This window comes from Sturnus vulgaris, chromosome 18 (genome assembly GCF_052056855.1).
Source record: "Sturnus vulgaris isolate bStuVul1 chromosome 18, bStuVul1.hap1, whole genome shotgun sequence".
Taxonomy (NCBI): Eukaryota; Metazoa; Chordata; class Aves; order Passeriformes; family Sturnidae; genus Sturnus; species Sturnus vulgaris.
The window spans coordinates 7,965,001-7,988,134 of NC_142260.1; the positions used below are offsets into that span (position 1 = coordinate 7,965,001).

The following is a 23,134-nucleotide window of genomic DNA, read 5'->3' on the forward strand; positions in this document are numbered from 1 at the left end:
TTAACTTGCTTTCCAGTGTGTCCATTCTTTTGTTAAAAGCAGTCATGTCAGGAGAACAGACAGAAAGAAAAAGGAAATGTCTCTAGTTCAAATTCTCCTAAAAATAGTTACTGGGATTCCTAATTTAAATGAGTCTTCCTCATCTGAAGTTTTCTTCAGAAGTGAGATCACAACAAGTCGGGCATAAAAACTAGGGCAGCTTTTGAAAAACAAAGAAAACTAGGATACCAAAAGGAAGAAGCCTGTTTTTAAATGCTTTAGTGATGATGAAAACCGAGTTATCCTGAAAACCATAAATCATTCTTTTTTTTGAAGAAATGAGCATTTTCACAAAGAGTCATTAGAACCAAATTTATATCTGAAGGTTCATGAAGATTGATCTAGCAGTCTCTTTGCTTAAAATTTGGGAATCAATCTGGCTATGACAGTTGCTGCTGTAGAACTATTGGCATCACCTGTAAAGGGGACACACTTGGCACCTGTGAATGCTTCCCTTACCTGGGCACCCAGGAGGGAAATTTGGGTCTAACAGTCCTGGGTAGAGTGTGTCCTTTGAGAGCAGACTGCTCTGAACACTTGCACTATGCATGTGGCTTCACTCTGCAAAACTTTAGACTGCTGTTCAATTGCAGCATGGGATTCACACCTTTTAGCTTTCCTTTCAGGGTCACAGCTCAGACTTTCACTGGCCAAGTACAAAAAGAGCTGAAATGCCACAGCAGAAAGTTATTTTATCAGCGTTTAGCATTGATCTGGTTTGTAATGTAGAATGCTTTTATAGGGGATACTTGATTTGTGTGAGATCGTAACAGTCCAGCTGTTCTCTTTAATTGATGGATTTACTGTCCTTCTCTGGAATTGGAATTTAGACATGAAGCTGCATGGGGACTGTGATAATTCTGATCATAATTGACCAAGCTGTTTGCTGCTGTGGCCCTGATGCACGTTGCCCTCTTCATGGTGGCAGTGGTCCCAAGCTGGGTGACTTTGCTGTGAAGTGAATGAGGAATGATCCAGTCTGTTGGTTCATTTGTGTAGGCACATAGCTTTAGCAGAAGGGTCAAAACTTCAGACAAGAAATTTGTAGTAGGAGCTCCCAATTTCCTGGGAAAATCGTGCATATTTCATGTGTGCTTGAAGAATATTTTCCTGAAATAGATTTTTTCAGTTTGTTGATTCAGTACAGTCATACAGTACTGCATCTAATCTGTTCATGCAGTCCTCCAGCAAGTTGAAGAGTTCACCTTTGTGCCCACAAAAAATGTGAAGGCTTAATTGAAATCTGTGCTTACTTTGTTCTTGTGATGAACTGGATGCTAGTAAATGTCTCCAGTTCCTGAAGTGAGTCACGAGGACCTCTAGTAACACAAATACTGTAGCTACGCTGCACAATGGCAGTAGTGAAAATATTTTCTATTGAATTACAGGTTATTTAGTTTAGGATATATTGTTTATGATCCTATTCCCTCTCTTTAGTTTGGATAAAGAGGCTACTTTCTCTTAAAATGAATTTATTGTTTGTTATTTTGTTTGTAATTATATATGATACTTCTGATGAAAGCGAAATGCATCATCTTTTTAATGTATTGATATTTTTTCAGTGTATGTGAATACTGGTTTTACTTCTGTGTTGTACCTTGCATTTATTTGCTGCTTAAATATTGATTTAATTAATTTTTAATCTCCCTCCTTCTCTCGAATTACAGCCAAGTGTATCTATGGAGGCAAAGTGCTAGCAGAAGGTCAACGAGTATTAACCAAGAGCTGCAGGGAATGTCGAGTAAGTTTCAGTTGTATAAACCTTTCCTGATTTTAAATGTATCTGTGGTGTTCAGAAGTGACAGTGAAAGTTAGTGCATTTCTTTAGGCTTCCTTCATGCAAATGTGACATCTGTTGTCTTGAAAAAGGTGACCTTGAAGTCACTGAGAGCCACAAATACGAAAACAAGGCAGGAATATGACCCTTGCAGGATAAGAAAAATATGAGCAAAACGATTTGGAAGAATGTTTTCTCTTATCTCTGCTTTCACGAGCTTTAGAAAAAAGTAAGAGTCTCTTGAACAAATTACTTATTTCAGCCAAATTGCTAAAATTTGAAGCAACCTCCTTGTTATATTGTATGAGTTACTCTGTATTTCCCCTAGTATTGTTCAAACTATATATCGCTCTTCTAATAATTGAGGTAAATTAGAGAGTACTGGAGTGGATGGAGTTCTTTCATGGCAAATTCCTGACATTTGGACCATGACAGTCAGTATTGAAGAACACAGGTGAATGGAGGCTGTGTTAGATCCCTTCAGGGAATGTTGGTGAGTGTGCATTGGAAAAGATTGCAGTGATCTGGTTATTATTGTGCTTGGAGCTGAGTGTAGAGAGTAGCAATTTTATGTTCACTAATGGAAATGGACAATAACTGGTTGCAGTTGTTGTGAAAACAGCTTGTTATGCAGAATTACTTAGCTGTTGTTACTGTTGAGCTGTATGGGGTGCTCAGCACTGTGTCTACAAATATGTGGGGAAGGTCGTTGCCTTGGAAGGCAGACTGAGATGCCTGTTATTTATAATGTAACATAGAATGTTTATTTGAGAGTGGAAGTACATGTATAAAATAAGAACAGGAGTATTTTCATGTTAAAGTGAAACCAGAGAGCATGATCTGAATTATGTCTGTGGAACTTCTCTGTGCTATAAATAAGTGTTACATGCATCACTAGGAGTATGATAATACATTCATGAAGATTAGAAGCAAATAGCAACCATCAAATATCTGTCATTAAGAATGAGTAAAGTAATGAAAACAGCTTTTGTATTTTGCTTATTGTTACAAGGAAAATGATATGGCAGTGTTAATTACAGTAACATTGCAGTTGGTATTTGCATCTTAATTGACAGTATTGATAAATATTCAAAATGGCATCTGTGAATGAGACACCATAAAAAATGTTTGATGCACGCCTTCAGAAAAACTCCAACAAACTGAAGTTCTTTCCACAACTGTGCTTCAACAAGATATTAAACCTCACTGGCCTGGGGAGAGTTTTTAAGAGGGTGCTTGCATCTGTTTCTGTGGGCTGGTGTATCTCCATGCAGGAGGTTCACTCAGCATGTTCTCAGCCTGACCTCCTGATCTGAGCTGCTGCTCTGCTGCCTCACTTAGGAATGCTCACAGATGGAGGATGAATGGTCATGAGTCAAACTGTGGCTGTGGCTTTGCTTTCTGTCCTGTGTGGACAAGATGTTGTATAAATAAAGGAGGGACTTTGTCATAGGGGAGGATTTAATTTAATATGGTTTAATTTTCCAGACTTGAAAAACTGACATCAGGTTTCAAAAGCTGCTGATCCATGAAGGAATACAGTGGAGTGTACACATCTATTGTCAGTGTAATAGTGTTGATAAAAATGACTTGAAAATTTTTGTGTCTGTAAAGAAGGATATATTTATAAGTGGGGTTATTCAAAAAGCTTAAGTTGAAATTCCACATTTCAATTTTTATTTGAAGACAGATTTCTTATTCTGTGCACAGGTACTGATCCAAACTTGAGGCTTTTAACTTGTATTGTTTTTCCATCGTAAAAAGGAGTAATACTACTACTGATGGATCCAGCTAGATCAAAGATTTTCTTTATCAGGCTGAGAGACCTTTTTTTTTTAAATTTTCAAAACTAATCCAGATTAAAAATATTTATGATGCACATCCTCTTAACCATAGGCACAGATGTTATTCATGAACAACCATTCCCAGCTGGAATCCTGCCCACAAACAATGGCAAAATGAGCACACAGGTATTTTTAGCAATCACAGAACAGTTCAGGTTGGAAGGGACCTCTGGAAGTCACCTTGTCCAGCTGTCCTGCTTGAGCAGGGTCACCTGGCACCAGTTTCCCAGGGCCATGTCCACATGGCTTTTGAATATCTCCAAGGATGGAGACTCCAGAGCTTCCCTGGGCAGCCTCACCCTGCAGGAGTGTTTCCTGATGTTCAGATGGGCCCTGCTGTGTTCCAGTTTGTGCCCATGGGCCCTGGTCCTGTCACTGGGCACTGCTGAGAGCAGCCTGGCTCCATCCTCTTGGCATTTTCCCTTTGGGTATTTATGTGTGTCTGTAGGATCCCCTCTGAGTCTTCTCCTCTCCAGGCCCAGCTCTCTCAGCCTTTCCTCCTGTGAGATTCCAGTCTATTATTTATCCCCATGGTCCATGGCTGATCTCTCCCCAGCTGTTCCATCTCTCTCTTGTGCTGTGAAGGCCATAAAATACAAATGTGTATGAGCTTCTGATAACTGCACCTTTCTGCATTCAATAAGTGTTTTATTTTTTTGTTTGTTGATTTATTTGGGGTTTTTTTTTGAGTTTCACCAGTATGGTGATATTCACCATTTTCCATGTCAGTGGAAAGATTTTAATAACTTTTGTTGGAGTGGGAATTTGCAGTTGATCAGCTGCCTGTGAATGACATGATGCCTGTTCATAACAGACGACATGCTTGACAGCAAAGGGTACAAAAATAAATGCCTGTTCATTAATGCTGGGAGCAGGCAGTCACAGTGTGCCATACAAGATGGACAGTTTTCAGGAAGGTTGACTAAAAGTTTTTTTGTGAAGATAAGGAACGATGTGCTTCTTAAGAGTGACAGCTAAGGCTGCTGTTTGAAACTGTCCTAAGAGACTGTTCAGTAGTCTCTTATTATTGTGGCTTAGGAATGATGTTCCCAGATGTCGTGCTCTCACTGAAGCCACTTCCCTGTGGGGGATGGAGAGGAGAATTGGAGGCACAAAGACCACGGGTTGAGATAAGAACAGTGGAATCAGCAAGGAATAAGAAAATGAACAGTAACAGCAGCAATACTAATGGCCAAGGGTACAGGGAAGAGGTGATTGACTCACAGGGAACAGCAATACCCAACTGCTCCCTCTCCACCCCAGCAGCCCCAGCTGAGAGTGAGGTGGTGCAGAATAACCTCCTGTCCTGGCCATGCCCCTCCTGCTTACTGCAGAGATCAACCCTATCTTGTCTGCAACCAGGGCACAGATAAATTCAGACAGGAAGAAAACCCCCACCAAAATAGCCTTGTCTGAAATCTCACTATTAATTTTCAAAGCTGATCATGTGAAATGAGCTGTTTGTTGTTCAGATTTTCACTACATGTCACTGATTAGGCTTACATCCAATCCTTTTTTTATGTACTTACCTTGATAATTACAAGAAATTTAATTATCTTGTTGTAAATTTCTGACTCCAGATATCATTCTTTATGGATTGTATGTCACAACTGAATCTTGATATATTTATTCCAGAAAAAAATGTCTTTTTGACATCTATTTCTGTTCACATTCTATGACTGCTACATATGTGAATTGAATATAAAAAGGAGTAATTTTTCTAAGGCTGCCTGAAGCAATAATTCTGAAGTGTGAACTCTTCTTACTTATCTCAGTGGATAAAATCTGAAATCTGATGATGATAATTCTTATAATTGAATCTGTAGTAGTTTATAACAAATTAATTTTAACCCAAAGAGTACTCAACATGGAGATGTTTTAATTGTTTTAAAATTTAATTACAAATAAGTTGAATTTGTTTTCCCAAGATGAAAATTCTGCAGAAAATAGAAAACTTAAGGAAGTAAAATCTTAGTATCGTTAAATTAATGGAATTCTCAATTTGTAGTCTTTAATCTCCTTGTGAGTCACTAAAGAAGCAGTGAGCTTGGAATAAATTTGTCTTCAGCTTTTTGACTCATCCTGACACTGATTTGACTTTGACACCATTTCTTGCCATATTTCTCTGGCCAGATTTATTGTCAGTCAACACTTTTTGTCTGTATGCTGACATACTTTACTCTTTCTGCTGTAATTGTCCTGTCTGAGCTTAAACAGGCCATGAGTTACAGCCAGAGCTTTTCTAGCTGGTTGTTTGATTACATGATAGTAAGTGATGCCTCAATGTCTGGTTCTTTTATCACCTTTGATCCTGCAGTTGCACAGACAACCATGGGGGATTCCTCCCTTTCCCCTGTGGAAGTGAGATCAGGAGGAGACCTAATGCCTCCATTAACTTCCCTGTTCTTCTGGGCACTTGCTCTGATGATGTGAACCCCTTGTGCTGCTGTAGGCAGCTGCGTTTTCTTACAAAAAAAAAAAAATAAGAAAAGCAGATGCCTGTGAGGTTTTTCTGGCATTGTTTTTCAGGACAGCAACTGATGCAACTTGCCAGTGAAGGCAATTGGTCCTTCCTAGCCTTAAACTGTAACGTCGAGGGCAGTGATGGGCAGTGATTACAGAATGGTCAGATTTGCATTCCCTGGCTCAGCTGCACTTCTCAGCTGTGACTCCTGCAAGCTGCCGGGCACCCCAGGGCACCCCAGGCGCATCATTTGTGCCTCCTGGGCTCAGCAGGCAGCTCCTCAGTCTGTAGGGCAGCTCGATGTTGTGAGAGCTGCCTGTGGAGCCTGGAGGGACACAGCTGCATTGCTGTGCTCAGGGCAAGTGGCTGATGAGCAGCAAAGGTTTGACCTGTGCACCTGAGCCAGTGCTGTGGTGTGGCACAGAGCTGTGTAAATATGAAAGCCAGCTTCTGCACTGAGGTGTTCCTTCATACAGGGTGGACTCACAGGTCATTTCAATATCCTCTGTTCAAAGTCACGTTTTCTGGTCCCTCAGATTATGAGAATGATGCCTTTAATGAGGCTTTGTCTATTTTTTGGTATTGTTTTTCCTCTGGTTTCCTAGCCCTAGATATGTTTGGATCATATTTTTAAACTTGTCTCTGCAGCCTTGATAGCTGGAAAATGAAATTTCTTCGTTTGAGGAAAGCAGAAATTCTTATTCCACCTTTTTGTTCTGCAGTCTGAGATGTCACGAAAAATATTCTGGAAGGAGTGGGGTCTAGACTGATGGTAAAAAGGTGTTTTGGCAGCATAGCAGGCTGCCTGCTTTCTTAGAGGAGTTTCATAGCTTGGAAAATGAGATTACTGAGGTGTGGGCAGTCCTGTGGGGTAGTTACTGTAGTTCCTACTGAGCAAAAATCCGAGTTGTTAATTTCTGCTCCACTTGCCAGTTCTCAGTGATGGCATAGCTGCAGAAAGGGTGCTGAACAAATAAATTATGATCTGAAGAAGGCAGGAGCGGGGTAAGGTAAAAGAGGAGGCTGTTTTGGGACAAGATTTTAAGAAACAATGAACTAAAAAGCTGGAGAGCTGTTTGGTCTGGAGACATAGAGAGGCTGATCTGCTGCATGGGAAGAGGATGGAGTAAGATTTGGTGCAGAAAATCTCCCCATGAAGGCTCTGTGTCTATGATTATAGAAAGTTTCTACCAGCATCTAGACCTCCTATCACAGTCTTATTCTAAATCTAGAAATCCAAATCATAGCAATGTCTTTAGCTTGGTTTTACAGAGCAGTTTTATAGGGATCTCTCAAGATGAGTTTTCTTCTCTGAAGGACCTAACTTTGGAAATAAGGTGATCAGTAGTTCTAAAGAACAGGCTCTTGTAATTGGACATGACAGAACAACACAACATTTGAAAATACTGGTCTTGCTGTGTACATTTGACTTGAATAACTTTTCAGTGAAGTATGTGGACTGTGAAATAAGAGGAATAAAGTTCAGATTTGCAGAAAGCAGGAAGACTGTCTTTAACCTGGAATTAAATTCTTTAATTCCTTCAAATATTCAAAAAGAAGACAACTATACTTTGAGACTACATATTTGGTAAAACTAGAATAGAATTTTGAGCTGAAGTGCCTTGTCTTTTAATAATTGCTTTTATGCTGGGCAGAGAAATCCACAGTATATTACTCTAGGTTTGATGTTATGGTGGAATAAATGAATTTAACTTGCTTCTTGCTAGTTTACTAGTGTTGTTACTGGAGATTACTAGTACTGTGGATGAAAAGTATGTGATCCTTGCCACTGCATGTGTTTTCACCAATGTAATTTTTAAAAAATGTTGTTTATTTTCAGAATGGAGTTTTAGTAAAAGTAACAGAGACTTGTCCACCACTGAACTGCTCAGAAAAAGATCACGTTCTTCCAGAGAACCAGTGTTGCAGTGTTTGTAGAGGTAAGCCAGCTTGAAAGGAATAAAAGTTGTGGGTTCAAGAGGGGGATACATTGAAAGGAACAATTCCTTTTTAATGAGATATTAAGTATCTCTATAAGCATGATTCTAAAACCAGTCTGTGATACTCCCTTGGTTAGAAGACTTACCAGATAAAAAGCTGTAATTGCTCTGAATTCGGCAGGAGGAGGGAGAAAAGGAAGAGCTGGGGGAGAAAGGAACCAATATCTGCTAAGAATTCCTATTAAAAGGATGTTGTATTTGAAAAAGAAATATATATTTTGTTACTTAAACTTGCAACTGCAGGGTTTTGAAAGTGCTTTTTTAAGGTCTCTGTTTTAAAATCACAAAAATAGCATTAAGATTCTAGTTTGATGGATATTAGGAGGTTGATTTAGATCTGATCACTCTCAGGACTAATTTATGAGTTAAGCTGGACAATAAAATAAAACCAATTCAAAACAAAAATTAAAAAGTTAATGCTAGAGTCCAGAACCTCATTTTTCCTCCTTCCAGTGGATGCTGAAATGCAGGTTCTTCTTCCTTTCAGCCCTGTGAGTCCTGGTTGTAGGCTGGACCAGACTGAACAGGCAATAACTAAAATCTTAATTGAGGAAATCCCCTTAAAGGAAGAACCTGCAGGTATCACAAGGTTAAGAAACTTGAATAAACTTGCTTCTTAAAACGTGTTCTAATCAGTGAATTGCTGTGTGAATAATCAATTCCCTGTGTATTGTACCTCTGTCCCTCATCTCTCCCTTGGTGCTGAGTCTCAGCTGAGCTTAAGGGCAGCCTGTTCTCTCAGGACTCTCATGTCAGCCTTTAGTGATGCACTTGAGAAATTCAAGCAAGGGGTGTGCCAGATGAGCATTAGACACTTGCAGCTTTAGATGTTATTGAGGTCTGTTGGAATATGTCTTGCCTGTGTGTGTAAATTCCTCCAGTGCCATTGCAGATGGTGATGAAGGGGCTCTGAATCTCTCCGTCTGCCAGTAAATATTAATTAGTAAATATGCATGGTTAAATATTTACTTAGGCCTTGAACTTAAAATCACATGCTTGTGGTTGCAGGGACCAGCATGTTTGAGACTCCCTGTTGGGGAGTCATGGTCTAAGAATATACACATTAATTTTTTTTTGTAGTTTCTAGAAACATCTGCAGCTATTTAGGCAAGCAGTAAATGTTACTTCTCTGTCCCTCAGAGGGCTCGATGTCTTAATGATACTTCTTAACAGATGGCCCAGTTTGATGTAGTGCAGTACTGAAAAAAATACATTCATTACTTAAAAGGATTAGAAATATGAAAGCTTCAAAGTTGATGGAAGATAAGTTCCATAATTATTCACTTCCATATTATTGTTAGTGATAGTGACTCTTTTTAGATATTCATCCCCAAACTGGCTTCATTATTTATAATATAAGATGAATATGTATATTTCTGTGATGATCTCTAGAAGCAAGGGAAGGAATTGTATTTTCCCTTCCTAGGAATTCTGGTACATGATGCTTTCAGTTTGACACATTAAACTTTCATTTCAGTTCTGCTTTAGCTGACTGCTAAAATAGTACCTCCTCCTTTTGTATTTCATCATGGCTTTTTAAAATTCTTTTGAAAATGATGCCTAAAGATGTGATTAATTTTGTCAACTTTACAAAGGCATAAACTCAATTTAGCACTCCTAAGTTGCTTTTTATATCTTGAAGTAGAATATATGCTGCATGACACTTTTGCTTCAGTTGCATGCAACCCATGCCACTGAAAGTGGTAGTATATAATTTTGTCACGTGCTGTTGTTAAAAGTGGGTATTTATTAAGAATTCCATCAATGGTATAGGTTTTAGCAAGCAAACAGCTGCTCTCTGATATGGCGAGCAGGCCACAGTTTCTGATCCTGTCCTGTGCCAACATATTCTTTACTGGGAAAGGATAGATTGCTTCTCTTGTTTGCAAAACTGACTCCTTTCAGAGACTATATTCAGCTTCTTTTGTGTCTAAGCCAAAGTAGTAAGGAAGACATATTGTAATAATTGCTGTCCTGAATAAGCAAAATTATTTCTTGGAAGGCCACATGGATCATTTGCACATCATATGCAAATTTCACATTATATCTATGATGATGCACATAATTTATTGCATTTGCCCTTAGCGAAGCCTTAAGTTATTCAACAGAATATTTAGGAAGGTTTTACTGGCAATGTTAAATAAGAACATTATTTCTGTGCTAAGTTTATCAGTGCATGTTACTGACTGCTAGATTCTTTGCTTTACAGCAGTTTGTGTTGTTTTTATTATTTGTAGCTGTGGAAACAGAAGACTTCCACTGAATTTCGTGTTCTGTAGAATTATGGAATATATTTGCTGAATTGGGCAAGGGTGACAGGTTTGCATCTCGTGCTTTTCTCGCTGCAGCAAAGGAATTTCCATTTAATGAAAGGATAAATATGAGGAGATCAACAGAAGGAAAGAAAACCACAGAGAAACACAAAATCTTCCATGATGGTGTGGTATGAGACTGTACCCTCCTCAGCAATCTCTGTAGTACTTACCACAATAATAGCAGAGTGCCATAGGTTATGCAGGGTAAAACATAAATCTGTGGTGTTTATGGAGATGGAAATTGTGAGTTAGCAAAGGAGAGTGGAGTACTGTTATGTGCAGAGCTGGTGGGCTTCCTAGATAGCCACTGCTGTTTGTAAATGGTAGGAAAAATAAAGGCAGCAGATAATGGCTGCTCTTCTTCAGGCTTGCTGCATGAGTTTATGGTATAGCAGAAGATAATATCATATTGCTAAGAGGCAATTTCTACATTTCACAGAAGTGGTTGTGTGAGGAGTACAGCAAGGTGAGAGTAGCATGGAACTCTGCTTTAAAATGATAGTTTATTTTTGTGATTTCATGTACTGAATGCATAAATGGACCTCACCACATGTGTATGTGGGATCTATCCTTGACTGTTATGCAGAATATATCCAGTTTTTGCTTTCATCTCTGTGCTTTAATATAAATGTCTACTTAAACTATGTGGCCACTTCATACTTTCCAGTAGGACAATGTGATCTTATTAAACTGTCTTTCAGGCTTACAGAAAATTTAGTTAATTTCAAGTTTCACAGAGAATCGTGTCACAAAATACATTTTTTACTACTTTTGAGAATCATTTATTCTTTTTGCAGCATGCCTGCTACATTTTTTATAGCCCAGGGACAAAACTAATACAAAAAACAGTGTCATGAAAGTGTTTTATTGCTCCCTTTAGCTGTTTTTCTCCTTGCCAAAGACAGTGTATAATTTTAAAAGAGAAGATTTTTTTTTTTCTCTTTTGCATGAGTGATTCAAATAAAATTTCATGAGATAATTTTTATGTTGTTATGCTCACAATTTTAAATATGTAAAAATAGCCTTAACAGCCTTTGCAACTTCAGACGTTCTCCTCTGAAAAGAAAGAGTGTGATGAAATAATGAAGTAGTGAGAGTGGTTTTGTTTCTAGAGAAATTAATTATTGGCTGTCCTGCAGTACGGTGGGACTGTTGGATTTAGATTGCTGGCTGACACTTGTTAGGAGGAAAGAGAATCTTATTGATGAGGTGAGGTGTACATTTTACAGCAGGGAGCAGCATTTAAATCTAAAATTGGGGCTTTTGCCACCCTTCTCAGTGCTGCTTTGTTTTGTTTTGGGAAGGTTTTTAGTCTTTCAGTTAGAGGGTGAGAAGGCTCTTCAGCTGTGCATGTTTCTCCTCTCTTCCTGCCTGGCTGTGAAACTGAGATTTAACTTTTCAGAAATTGAGTTTTTCCCATTTATTGCTGTGAAGGTAGGAGGTTTTAGATTTATTAAGATTTAATGGCAGCTGATAAATATGAATTCGTTTATTTCTAAACACAGTTGTAACATTACTTAGGATTTAGAGGAGCTTTCTGTTTGAAAAAAAAGAAGCAATCTTTTTAAGCTTGTTAGCTTGTGTAGTTACCATTATTGTACTGCACACAGATAAGCACTGTGTAAGAAGCTCTGCATTTACAGAGCAGTTGAAAGAATGTATGAAGCTGCTGTTTTATGTCAGACCACTAAGTTCTGGCACCACAGTCTCTGAAGGTGTAAAAGCTGCTGTTCAAAGTGTTGCTGTGCACATGACTCATTAAAAACTGATTCAGATCATGGAAAGGCATAATTGGTAATGCAAATTTTAACACTTTTCTATGACTTCTTCCTCAGATTTACCTTACATATTTATATTGTAACTGTGGGGTTAAATCCTGCCAGTAGAAAAGATTTTTGAGGTTGAAACTACCTTGCACTTTTGAACATTGCTAGTGCTCTTTAACAGAGGCATTATGACAGTTTTTGTTTTTATATTAAGAAATCTCCAAATGTGAATCAGTGCAATGAAGGCTATCTTGAACAGCAAGGTTTTATGGTTTTTGATGTGAACAGCTAAGGCTGTTGTAAGAAATACAGGAAACTACAGAAGTTAGAAGGAAACCCTCAGAAACAAGGAGAGGTGCATTAGTGTTGGCCATAAAAAGGTAGAAAGAGATATGGATCTAAAATGTATTGATTGCAGCTCTAGTCTTGAATGAGTTCTTGCATTTTACAATCTATAATTAAGCCAAATTACCAGATATGTTAGGTATGCAAAAAACTGGATGACAGCACAGAACAGCTTAGTGTGCTGCTCTGCAAAAGCAGGTTCTGAGAACCACAGCTTGGAAGATGCTGCTTGGAAAAAGAAGAGAAATATTCAGGTGTTCCCATAATGGAATAAATTTTTAATTTGAGCTACCTGACCTGGGGCCACTGAGGCCTAGCCAGTTGTGCAGTTCCTGATGCTGCAGAAAGATAATTTTATGGCTGCTAGCATGTGTCTGGTTCTTTTCCTAATTCTTAGTCCATTTATTAGTGGTCATTGTATAGTCAGAATGATGGAGTAGGAAGAAACCTGTATTTCTTAAGAAAAAGATGCAGCAAGCATTTCAGCAGCCTTTATAAAGAGAGTAGTGTTATCAGAAATGTTTGGGGAATGAACAGAGGTCATCAGGCCCATCAAAAACCTAAACACACTCTTCAATATTTAATTCCCCTGGTAGTATCTAATTGTGTTTTGAATGACTTTGAAGGGCTGTTGTGCACATTTATGATTGTGTGTGTATGCACAGGGAAAATAATTTCTGGCATCTGTTCTGAATGCATTCATCTGTAATTTTAATTCATACTTGCCTTGTCATCTGTGCTGGCCTGAAATTTAAGATTATCAGAACTATTTAAGATTTTCTGTGGTTTTGTTAAATCCCCTCCAATTCCCTGCTTGCTGAGATGTGATGACTCCATTTTAAGCATTCTTATATTTAGAGAGGAGCTGACTCTGAGATAAGACTTGGCTGAATATTCTGAGTGAATTGTTATTTTGGCTGGGCAGTGGGGATGCCCTCTGCTATCTCCCACCCCTCTGAGATTTAGAGATCCCACTGCAGTGTCAGTGGGTGGTTTTGGCATCCCTTGTAGGTATCTTTAAGGAAATCTATGATCCATTTCACACCAAAGAATTAATAAAAATCAGATATTTGGCTCCAAAACTCCAGCTGGGGAGAATGGACACCAATGTCTAAGAAATCCAAGAACCCACACATCCTTGGTATGCATCTTTTGGCTCTTTTGAGGTACTAATCTTGCATTTTAGCTGCTGCTGCAAAAGAAGTACCTCTGGAAAAACATCTGATCCAAACAATGGTGTACTTTTTCTGACAGAGGCACAGAGAACTCTTGCTCTTCTGTTCTATCAAGTACATTTTTTCCCTGCTGGTTAACCTTAAATTACAGTTGTTTTGTAAAAGCTTGACAACATAAAATGTTGTAGCACCATGCGTGCTCTTAGCAGGAATGGCTTCCACTATCTCACTTACAGAGGTATTGACCAAATTTGCTGAAATGCTGTGGGAAAGTAAAGTGGAGTCACTTCTAGACTTTACCAGATAGGAAACAGTGTTCCACAGGTGTTTTGTAATAATAAATGCCATGACAATTTAGAGATACAGTCGATTGTGTATTCCTAATGACAGGAGAAAAGTGAAATGTCCTTTAGAGCCTTTGTTTTCTCAAGTTACAGAACTGGAATTGCTTTTAAAATTTATTTTAAAAAATTAAATCTTGAAATTAATAATTAAATTATTAAAACTATCATTAAATATAAAAGATATATTAAAATATTTATTTTAAAATTTATTTTAATGTCCTTTTCATAGCCTTCAAATTTCAAAACCTGATACTGGATGAAGACTGTTCAAAGTGAACAAAAGCAATGCAGGTTTCTGAAGATAATTTTTAAAAAAACAGGTGACAGTTCTAATGGCAAGAAATGGATAGGTAGCCATCATATCTGCAGATAAATTTCATAGGCAAATGAACAATGAAGGATTCACAGGGCTGTGATGTGATATTGAAAATTAATCACTGGCTTGTGCTGGGGAAAATGTGCTGTTCGAGTGGTTGGTCTGGGACCTGGGGCTTGTGGTGAGAGTTAACTCTCAGAAGCCATCGATGTGGCTAAGTCTTAAATTTGCCAAGAGCTGATCATAAGGTAAAATCTTGACTCATTGGGATAAAAAGAGCCTAGAAACAGAGAATTTTGTTGCAAAAACTTGTACCAGCACTCGTGTAACTAAAACATCCTGAGAAATATGAAATATTTTTTTACAGATTTGGGTGAGAGGGAAATAGAACTAAATATAAACAGAGTATTTTCAGAGTATATTTTCATACTGCCTAGCTTAATACATGGCTGTGTTAGAGGTTCTGACCCAATGATAATCAAATCAAGCTCATACTGTGTATGAGCTCAAAGGAGAATTATTATTCTAAAGAAGCAGGAAACAGACTAGGATGTCATAGTCTTGGGGAAACAGTGACAAAGAAAATATTCTAAAACTTACTGTCTCTTGGATGTTATCTGGATGCCAGTAGAATAGTAATCCTGTGTGGGGAGCATAAATTAGATGCTGAATGGATAAGTTTGAGGAGATGGGTTCCAGTGTTCAGTTTCAATTATATTTATAAATGCAAAAATGAGAAGTCAAATACTGTGGTTGCATAAATGGCTAAAGGCAGTGTATTGGCACTCTGCTTTAGCAGTGTAAAATGTACCTGGGCTTGACAAGGCTGCCTCTGGAATACTTGAGTTGTTTTTACCAGACTGTGAAATGAATAAAGACTAGAAGGAATAACTGAAGTTTTCATTAAGGAAATTGGTTCTTTTTCACAAGATGGATTACAATGAAAGAAGGAGCCAGCTGAGCACAAGGAAGATACCTTGACTGTTAATAAAATTAATTTGAACTTTAAGTGTAGAATTGGATGTTGACACTGCTAACAAGTGTTAACATTTAAAAAAATTACCTCAGAACTCAATATTAGATGATCAGACACACAAATTTGGAGTGCACTAAATTGTCACAGCCTGAGTGTTAAATTAGTGGACAACTAAAGTGTGTATGTAAAAATACATTAAAATAGGATATCAAAGCAAGGGATATGAACAGAGACCTGAATGTGGCATTTAGATGTTGGAAGTCCAGGCTGTGTTTTTCTTTGCTGCTTTTAGGGGATGTTAGGAAGTTTAGGATCAATGATCTAGAACTTGTAGTTTGCTCCTTTATGACCAGACAGAATTGGCAGAAACTGTTCTGGGATTCAGATAAGCACAAGTTGGAATACCAATAGATGATGTCTGGGTTTCTGCTTTTCCTCCTTCCAGGACAGAAAATGGAGACAAAATAGGATTTACCAAAATGACTGCTTATATATCTCAGGCAAATAGAAATTGACTCTTGGCTATTAATAGAGAAAATCCATGAAACACAGATCAGTGGAAGGAGGAAAAAAAAATTCTGTTGTCAAAGTGTTTAAGTTATTTCTTAACTTCCAGTGGAGTGCCTTTAGAGATGAAGTTACAATTACTTTCACTTCAGACTTAAGCAGAGAAAGATGTTGACATGTCTCTGAGAAATATTGAAAATCAGAAAGAAAGAACTTCAGTGATTTGTACCTTTACAGAAGGAGGTGGGAAAGTTCATCCTATTTCTAGAAATGCTTGTACGGAATAAAAGAAACTTTACAAAGAAGCTACTGTGGATTTGTGTGAAGGAAAAAGGAGAGATAATAAAAATTCTTCTTGATAAAACATGATGCATGGAATAGTTATAAACTGTAGAAACAATCGAGCTGGTTTTTGATGACAGAATTACAAGGCAGTGTATGAGGTTGCTTTGACTACTGGTACAATTTTGTGCAATGTCTCATTTTGGTCTACTAAAACCACACGTGGCTATGCATAATAAGAGAATTTTGAGGGCTTTTTAAAATATTGTACTTCATTGTCCTTTTGATGTAAGTTAGCATTGCACTTCCTGACAATCAGAGACTTAATGCTACATGGGTTCAGTAGGACACTAATGAATTGTCACTGCTTCCTGCTTTGGAGTTGTCTTTTCTCCTGAAGGAAACTAGTCATACAAATACCTTTTCAAAGAAAATGGTTTTTCTGAGAATGAATTGATGGAGAAATCCAAAAAGCCTGTGTTCACCAACTAGGTTCATAGAGAGAACTTGGAATGTAAAATGCCAAATTTTTTGAGTGAAGCAGTCAATGCAAATACCTGAGTATCTGATGTAAACACATTTTAAAACCCTGTTGCATGTTCCTTGTGTTTTAGGCCATAACTTCTGTGCAGAAGGACACAGATGTGGTGAAAATTCAGAGTGCAAAAACTGGAACACAAAAGCCACTTGTGAATGCAAGAACGGTTATCTGTCTGTCCAAGGGGACTCTGCATACTGTGAAGGTAAACAAAATATCCAAAGACCCATTCCCTGAACAACTTATTCAAAAACATAATATGAAATAAATGGTAGATGAATGAATTTAATTGCAGAGTTCAGTTCCGTGGTGGTGGATGTCACAGGGACCCTTTCTGTGTTCATAAACTGGGGTTGAAGGTTACAAGTGTTGCTGGGCCACCCTGTCTGTGGCACATTGCCTGGCTGCAGTTGTGTCTTTGCACACCATGGTCATGCTGTCACGACAAATTTTAAAACACTGGTTTTCAGACAATAGCACCTACCTTTTAAAGTGTTTTTTGAGAGAGAAGAGTCTTTATAAGGTGCATTAATTTAGGAAGTGGGAATTCTGCAGGCATTTGTGAGAACGGTAAGTGTGAAGGAGCACTGAGGCTCGGGTATAAAAATGATGACCTGCACACACTTCTGTGGGACAGGGATTTACTGAAATGGTTTTCCTGGGGTACATAAGAGACCTATTTCTGAGAAGATTGTAGCTGAGCTAGTTCTGTTCATGTGCTATTCACCTCAGGAATAAATGCAGTGGGGTATTATTCTCCTTTTTGTTTCTCAGTCTTTTCTAGAGCTTGTTATTCATAGCTGTGATGTACTTGTTAAAAAATAAATTGATGATTCAATATATACCACGTTCCTTCCTGCCTTTGCATTGTGGGTTGAGTTTTTTTAATTATTCTTGTATGTCAGGCTGCAATATTGAATCTTTTGACCATCATAGGAAGTTTTTGAACTACTCTGTAAAAAATATTTCCCTAGATTGTTTTTGCAACAGTACTGGTGATGGAAGAGGATGGAGTTTTTGACAAGTTGAAATATAGCATAAGAATTGAAATACTGAGGACTAAGGATGAAAGAATAAAAAAAGACATGCGTGGATTGTGCTGAAATGATCCTGCATTCATAAAAGGGCTTTTTAGTGTATGCAAGTGAACAGGATGGCTTTAAATAGCAGTTTATAAATGTGATCAGTAAAGTGCAGCTTTAAATCTTATGGTATTTAGTCATTTCTCTACAAATAATAATTTGAATGGTCCTTTATATTCACTCTCAGTGACTGGAAAAACAGTTCCCACGTGTGTTCTTAAAGGTAGGCAGCAGATATATTGTGTATAGAGAGAAACTTTTTTGTACAAAGAACTGAACAACTGCTTTATACATGCTACAAGGACTTTTGAGACATCAGAAGGCAGGCTGTTTATCAGCTATGATACATAATCCAGTATTAGCTGGGTTCTTTTTTGCTGTTTTAAATAATGACAATGCTTCGTATTTCTATTTACCTAGACACAGACTGTCTCTTTTTTTCTTCTATGAAAAAAATTAAACATCTTGACCCAAGCAATTTTGGGAGATATTGGCAGTACATTAATGGTAGAGATGGTGGAAAAAAAGAGCTTTTTAAAAGAAATTAGCAGGACTTGTAACATACTTGGGTCTATGTTGCATAAATTTTTGGAAGGTCAAATTAAATCCCTGATTTCTATATGTGTGGGTAAAACATGAGAACAAACAGCTGCTTTTTCTGCCTGTGACTGTGGGATAGAAGAGAGTGTTGCTTTCTGCATTTTATAGGATTATATTATATGTGCTAGGAGGAGTACAGCTCTCTGGAGGTAACACAGAAGAGAGGCCCTTGACTAAGGGGAGTTACACACTGACAAATTGATTAGCCAAGAGGTGACTCCTTTCAGCCCTGTGAAGAGCTTCCTTTTTCTCCTCAGAGCAGCTTTCTGCAAAATTTCTTTTTATGCCTCTCTAACCTCATTCCTCTCATCTACGTGTTTAATCTGCTAAAGAGAATCATTTCATAGTTGGGTGTACAATAGTCTCCAATGCATGGTGAAGCTGTGGTTTAAACTAATGAGAACAAAGGCATGTGTCTGAAGGTACAGTTTAGCAAGAAGTTGAAATAGTATAGGGGTGGATTTTCTCTTTTACTGTTTTGAATTTCTGTGTGTAAGAATTAAATACTCAAAACACCCGAGCAACAAATTCTAACCATACAAAACACCTGTGGAAACAAGGAAGGGCTCATGCTTAGCTGTATTTCTGAATTTGTCTTTGCTAAGCCTTTAAACTCAAGACATGTAAAATTACTGTTTTCCTTTGAGATGGAAGGTTAGATTATTTCAGACTCATGGTATGGGCAGGTAAATGGCAACCCTAGTTTAGAGTGCTCCAGATCATTAATTTGAAGCTTTCCATATTTCTCAACTCCTCCAGTGTACTTGAAGTAGTTGTGCATGTGAATTGTGATGTACAGTATTATGTTACCTTACCTATGATTTTACTGTTATTTCTGCATGCTCTTACTCACACTTTTATCCTGCTGGAGTTTGGCATCATTTTCATTTTGTAAGATCTCTGAAGTATTGTGTTTGAGTCTGCTCTGCTTTTTGATATGTAATTTATCTCTTTTTTAAACTTTGTATATTCACATTAAAAGTACGGTGGAAAAAATAATTTAAAAGATTCTAACTTTTATCAGGGAATTGGCATCAACAAATTTGAAAAATAAATAAGAAAAACCTGAGAGGCTTTCACTATTCATTCTCAGCAACTACTTTTCAAGTGCTTAGAAGCTTCTTATGTCAAGATGTACATATAAGATAACTACTCACTCTACACATTCCATTTTTGAAATAACAGATGTATTCAGGGAAGACAGTTTCTGAAAGCAAACAAGTAAATGAAGCTTGTGATGAATAAAGAGATAAGTGGAGATTCTCTGTGTTACATAAAAGCAATGTATTTTACTTAAAAACAGAAAAGTTGGGCTTTTTTCTGAGCACTAGGGGTTGCACGTGTGTTAGTGCCCCATGGGGCAGCAGCTTGTGGCAAAACCAGGACCAAAGTGGGGAATCCATTTGTCTGACACTGATTGTTCCAGATGTGTTGTGTGATGTGTGCAGCTGACTTGCAAATGCTTACACACTTGTGCATCCTTCCTCAGAGCTGAAAAACTCTGCAGTGTGTGACTACTTTGTGAATAAGAGGACAACAGAACTAGCAGAGAGGAAATTATCAGCACATGGAGAGTCTGAAGCTCAGAGATGATAAAGGAAAATCAAGGCTCATCAGCTGAAAGCCAGGCTTGTTGCTAGCTGGCATGCTGATGCTTGCTTTTTAGATGCTAACAGGCATCTAGCAGGCCATCTCTTCTGAAAAGAATTTCTGCTATCTATTTCACAGTGAAAGGGAAAAGAATAATATTTCTCTGCCACATTTCAGCTTCCCATTCTTTATTGCCTTCTTCACTTGAAACATTTACAGCCTCTTTCTACCTGCAAAGTTATGTTGGTACAAAAGTGATTTTTACCTTGTTGCTATTGAGATCTGATCCATTGTGAGCACTGCTGAAATCTGAAATGGGATAGAAAGCACAGGACAATTGCATGCTGCTTCTCACTGACAAGAGTGTGTGGAACAAGAAAATCAATATTAGCATTAGCCATCCTTTATGTCCCCAAGAAGCATCTCATAGAGGAGGTGCAGTGGCAAAGCACAAGGTGTCTTGTCATGTTACACAGCATGTGCTCAGATGGTCTGTGGTGACAGATGTCATGTGAGAAAAGATCCATGGACTCAAGTGGACCTGCAAGATGAATATTCTCATTTTAGGACTGTATTGTATTCTTTCCCTGTGTAGCTAAGTTTGCTCTCTAGGATGATTCTTGTATGACCTGACCCTCCCCTTCATGCTGTTACATCAGTGTAAATAGTGATGAATGGAATAACTTAATATTTGTGGAAATTAATTCAGTTTTTGAACTTGACAGAATGCTCTAGAAGCACACGTGAATTTCAGAAGGAACATGACTCAGTTGCTCTTTCCCTTCTGTGCTCTGAAAGTGTTATTTAATGTGTTGTTAACAAATTATTGCTCATTTCAAAAAAAGTCACATAAGCTCTGAAATGCTAGCCAAATTCAGAAAATCTGCCTACTTAGTGCTCTGAGGAAGAGTTATGATAATTTTACTGTGCTTGGCAGATTTTGGGAAGATGAAAAAAAGATGAATGAAAACTTAGGAAGAAAACTGGGTGCTTATTTTCCACTGAGAATGGATCCAAGCACGGAGGCCTGGCAGAATGTCTGCCTGGTGTGCTTGCAATCTCAGGACTTTGTTGCTAGCTACTGTAAAAATAAAACCATATTTAATTTCCTTGTAATTTGCAAGTACATTCCAGACACATACAGTGGTCTGTCTTAATTGCTTTCAGTTTCTTTTCCTTTCAACTTAATACCACATGTAGTCAGGAAATTCTTTACAGAAATATAGGTAAATATCTAGAAAATATCTGTTCTGAGGATACATTAGTGTAAGTTTTGTTAGAAAATGTTTATTTTCTGAAAGTTGCTTAGAAAAAAATTACGACACTCAGAAGAAGATGGTTTTTTCCCCCATTATTGCAGAAATCAGGAAAAATTAATCCTTTTAGATTAATGATTTAGTTCCAAATGCAAAGACGTAACTATCAGCATCCTTTAGTGAGAAAAAAAAGTGGGACTTTCATCATAAAGTGGGGCCTCTGTTATGGTTTTGAAGATGAGAGAGCTTCATAAAGCTTACCTCTAATATTTAATCCTTTGACTCATCACATTCTATGCAGAAATAACTGTTTGGTGTGCAGAACTTTTCTCAAGCCATTTGAACTTAAAAAGAATAAACCCAGTCCTGCATGTGGGCCTCAGAGTAGAAGTCTGCTGGCAATCCACTGAGTTTTCACAGCTGGTGTTTTTCTTGCTCTATAAAATAAGGTGAATTTTGTTGAGTTTTCCCCTCGTCCTCTGTGGTGATTTCACTGCAGCTGTTCTAATTTCACCACGCTGTGGCTTGGGAGGTGACATTAACATTATGTGGTACCATATAAACCTTCTGTGTGGCAGTGATGTACAACTGTGCTTTTGGATGGTGTCCATTGCCTTGACTCCTGGGTCAGCTTTTAAAGATAATCCTTCTGCTTGCTGTGCTCTCAGAAAAGCTGCATCACAAGGTGTCTGTTTCCTGCAGATGTTCTGTGTGCTGTGATAAACTTCTGTTCTGTGCATAGGTGTGGGGATACATATACAGAACTGTGCATACTTCAGGTAATTTCATGAAGTTAAGGAGCTGGGAGGAATATTGATGGTGATTGCACTGAATTTTTTCCCCTCTATGAGGAATCCCTAGAAAAGAGGAGGGCAGGAGAAGAATCTAAAAGTGTTAGTCAGATCATCATCTCTGTCTCAAAGACAACATCAATGGCAGAGTTTCATGGAGATTTACAGGGAAAAACCCAAAACCACCCCTTCAGTGCCAAAACCCCCAAACAACCCCTCCAGCTGCCTTTTATAAACACATAATTTGATGCCAGGTTGCTTTTTTAAATGTTCACATTTTCTTTGAAAGATGCTTGTTAACCTACTTTTTAAGATTTCAGTTACCTGACAGTGTCAAATTTAAACTTCTACTATGTAGGTAATCTTATTTAACAGTCACTTCTCCTGGTGATACAATACAAATAATACCTTTGTCCTGCCTACTGTTTCCATAGAGAGAGACTTTTTATTAAAAATTATACCCCTAACCATTTCATGAACTCAAATTAATCTTTTATAACGTGATCAATAGTCAGGCACTTGTCAGTTGGTGTCCTTCCTTTATGGGTATATGGACTTTAACAAATGAGACTGCAGATTTCTTCTGCTATAAGCTGCTAGTGGAGGAGACTGAATTAAAACCAAAACAGACCCTTTCCCCTCTCAAGTTCATTGGATGGTGGGAAATTCAAGGCAGAGATTATATTCTTGCCAGTGGACAGAAAGATTTTAAACAAAATACTAAAATTTTTATCCTAAGAAGATTCAAGAGTTTGTTGGAAGGTGACGTTTGTGCCTTTTATGGCTCTGGATAGATTATTTCTGTTATCAAAGCTGCTTTTATATTTACAAGTAAATTAGTTTAAAATCATATTCCAGCTACAGAAACCTGGGAAGTGGAATTACTTGCCATCCCCTGGAGTAACTTTAGTCCTTTTGGTGTAATGTCATGCTGAGATTTATATGAAAATAAATTGTAATTTCTAATAAGGTAACCATATGTTTTGGTGTTGTTGTAATAAGGTGTCATAAATAATTATGGCTCCCAAGGAATTCAGGCTTGCAACTGTCAGTTCTTGTGTTAGTAACTCACATTTGAACAAATTATAATCATTGCTATTAAAGGAGAAAAAAATCCTCACCCCTTC

At 37.8% G+C, this 23,134-nt stretch overlaps 1 protein-coding gene across 3 annotated transcripts in view; it reads left to right on the forward strand.

Moving 5' to 3' along the window:
• Nucleotides 1-23,134, forward strand: part of NELL1 (neural EGFL like 1) — a 291,138-nt gene that overhangs the window by 70,450 nt on the left and 197,554 nt on the right. For all 3 annotated transcript variants that reach the window (XM_088175603.1, XM_088175604.1, XM_088175605.1), the window contains exons 10-12: nucleotides 1,707-1,780; nucleotides 7,965-8,064; nucleotides 16,765-16,893. In XM_088175603.1, coding sequence (XP_088031729.1) covers nucleotides 1,707-1,780; nucleotides 7,965-8,064; nucleotides 16,765-16,893 — 303 coding nt within the window. The remainder of the gene's footprint in view (nucleotides 1-1,706; nucleotides 1,781-7,964; nucleotides 8,065-16,764; nucleotides 16,894-23,134) is intronic.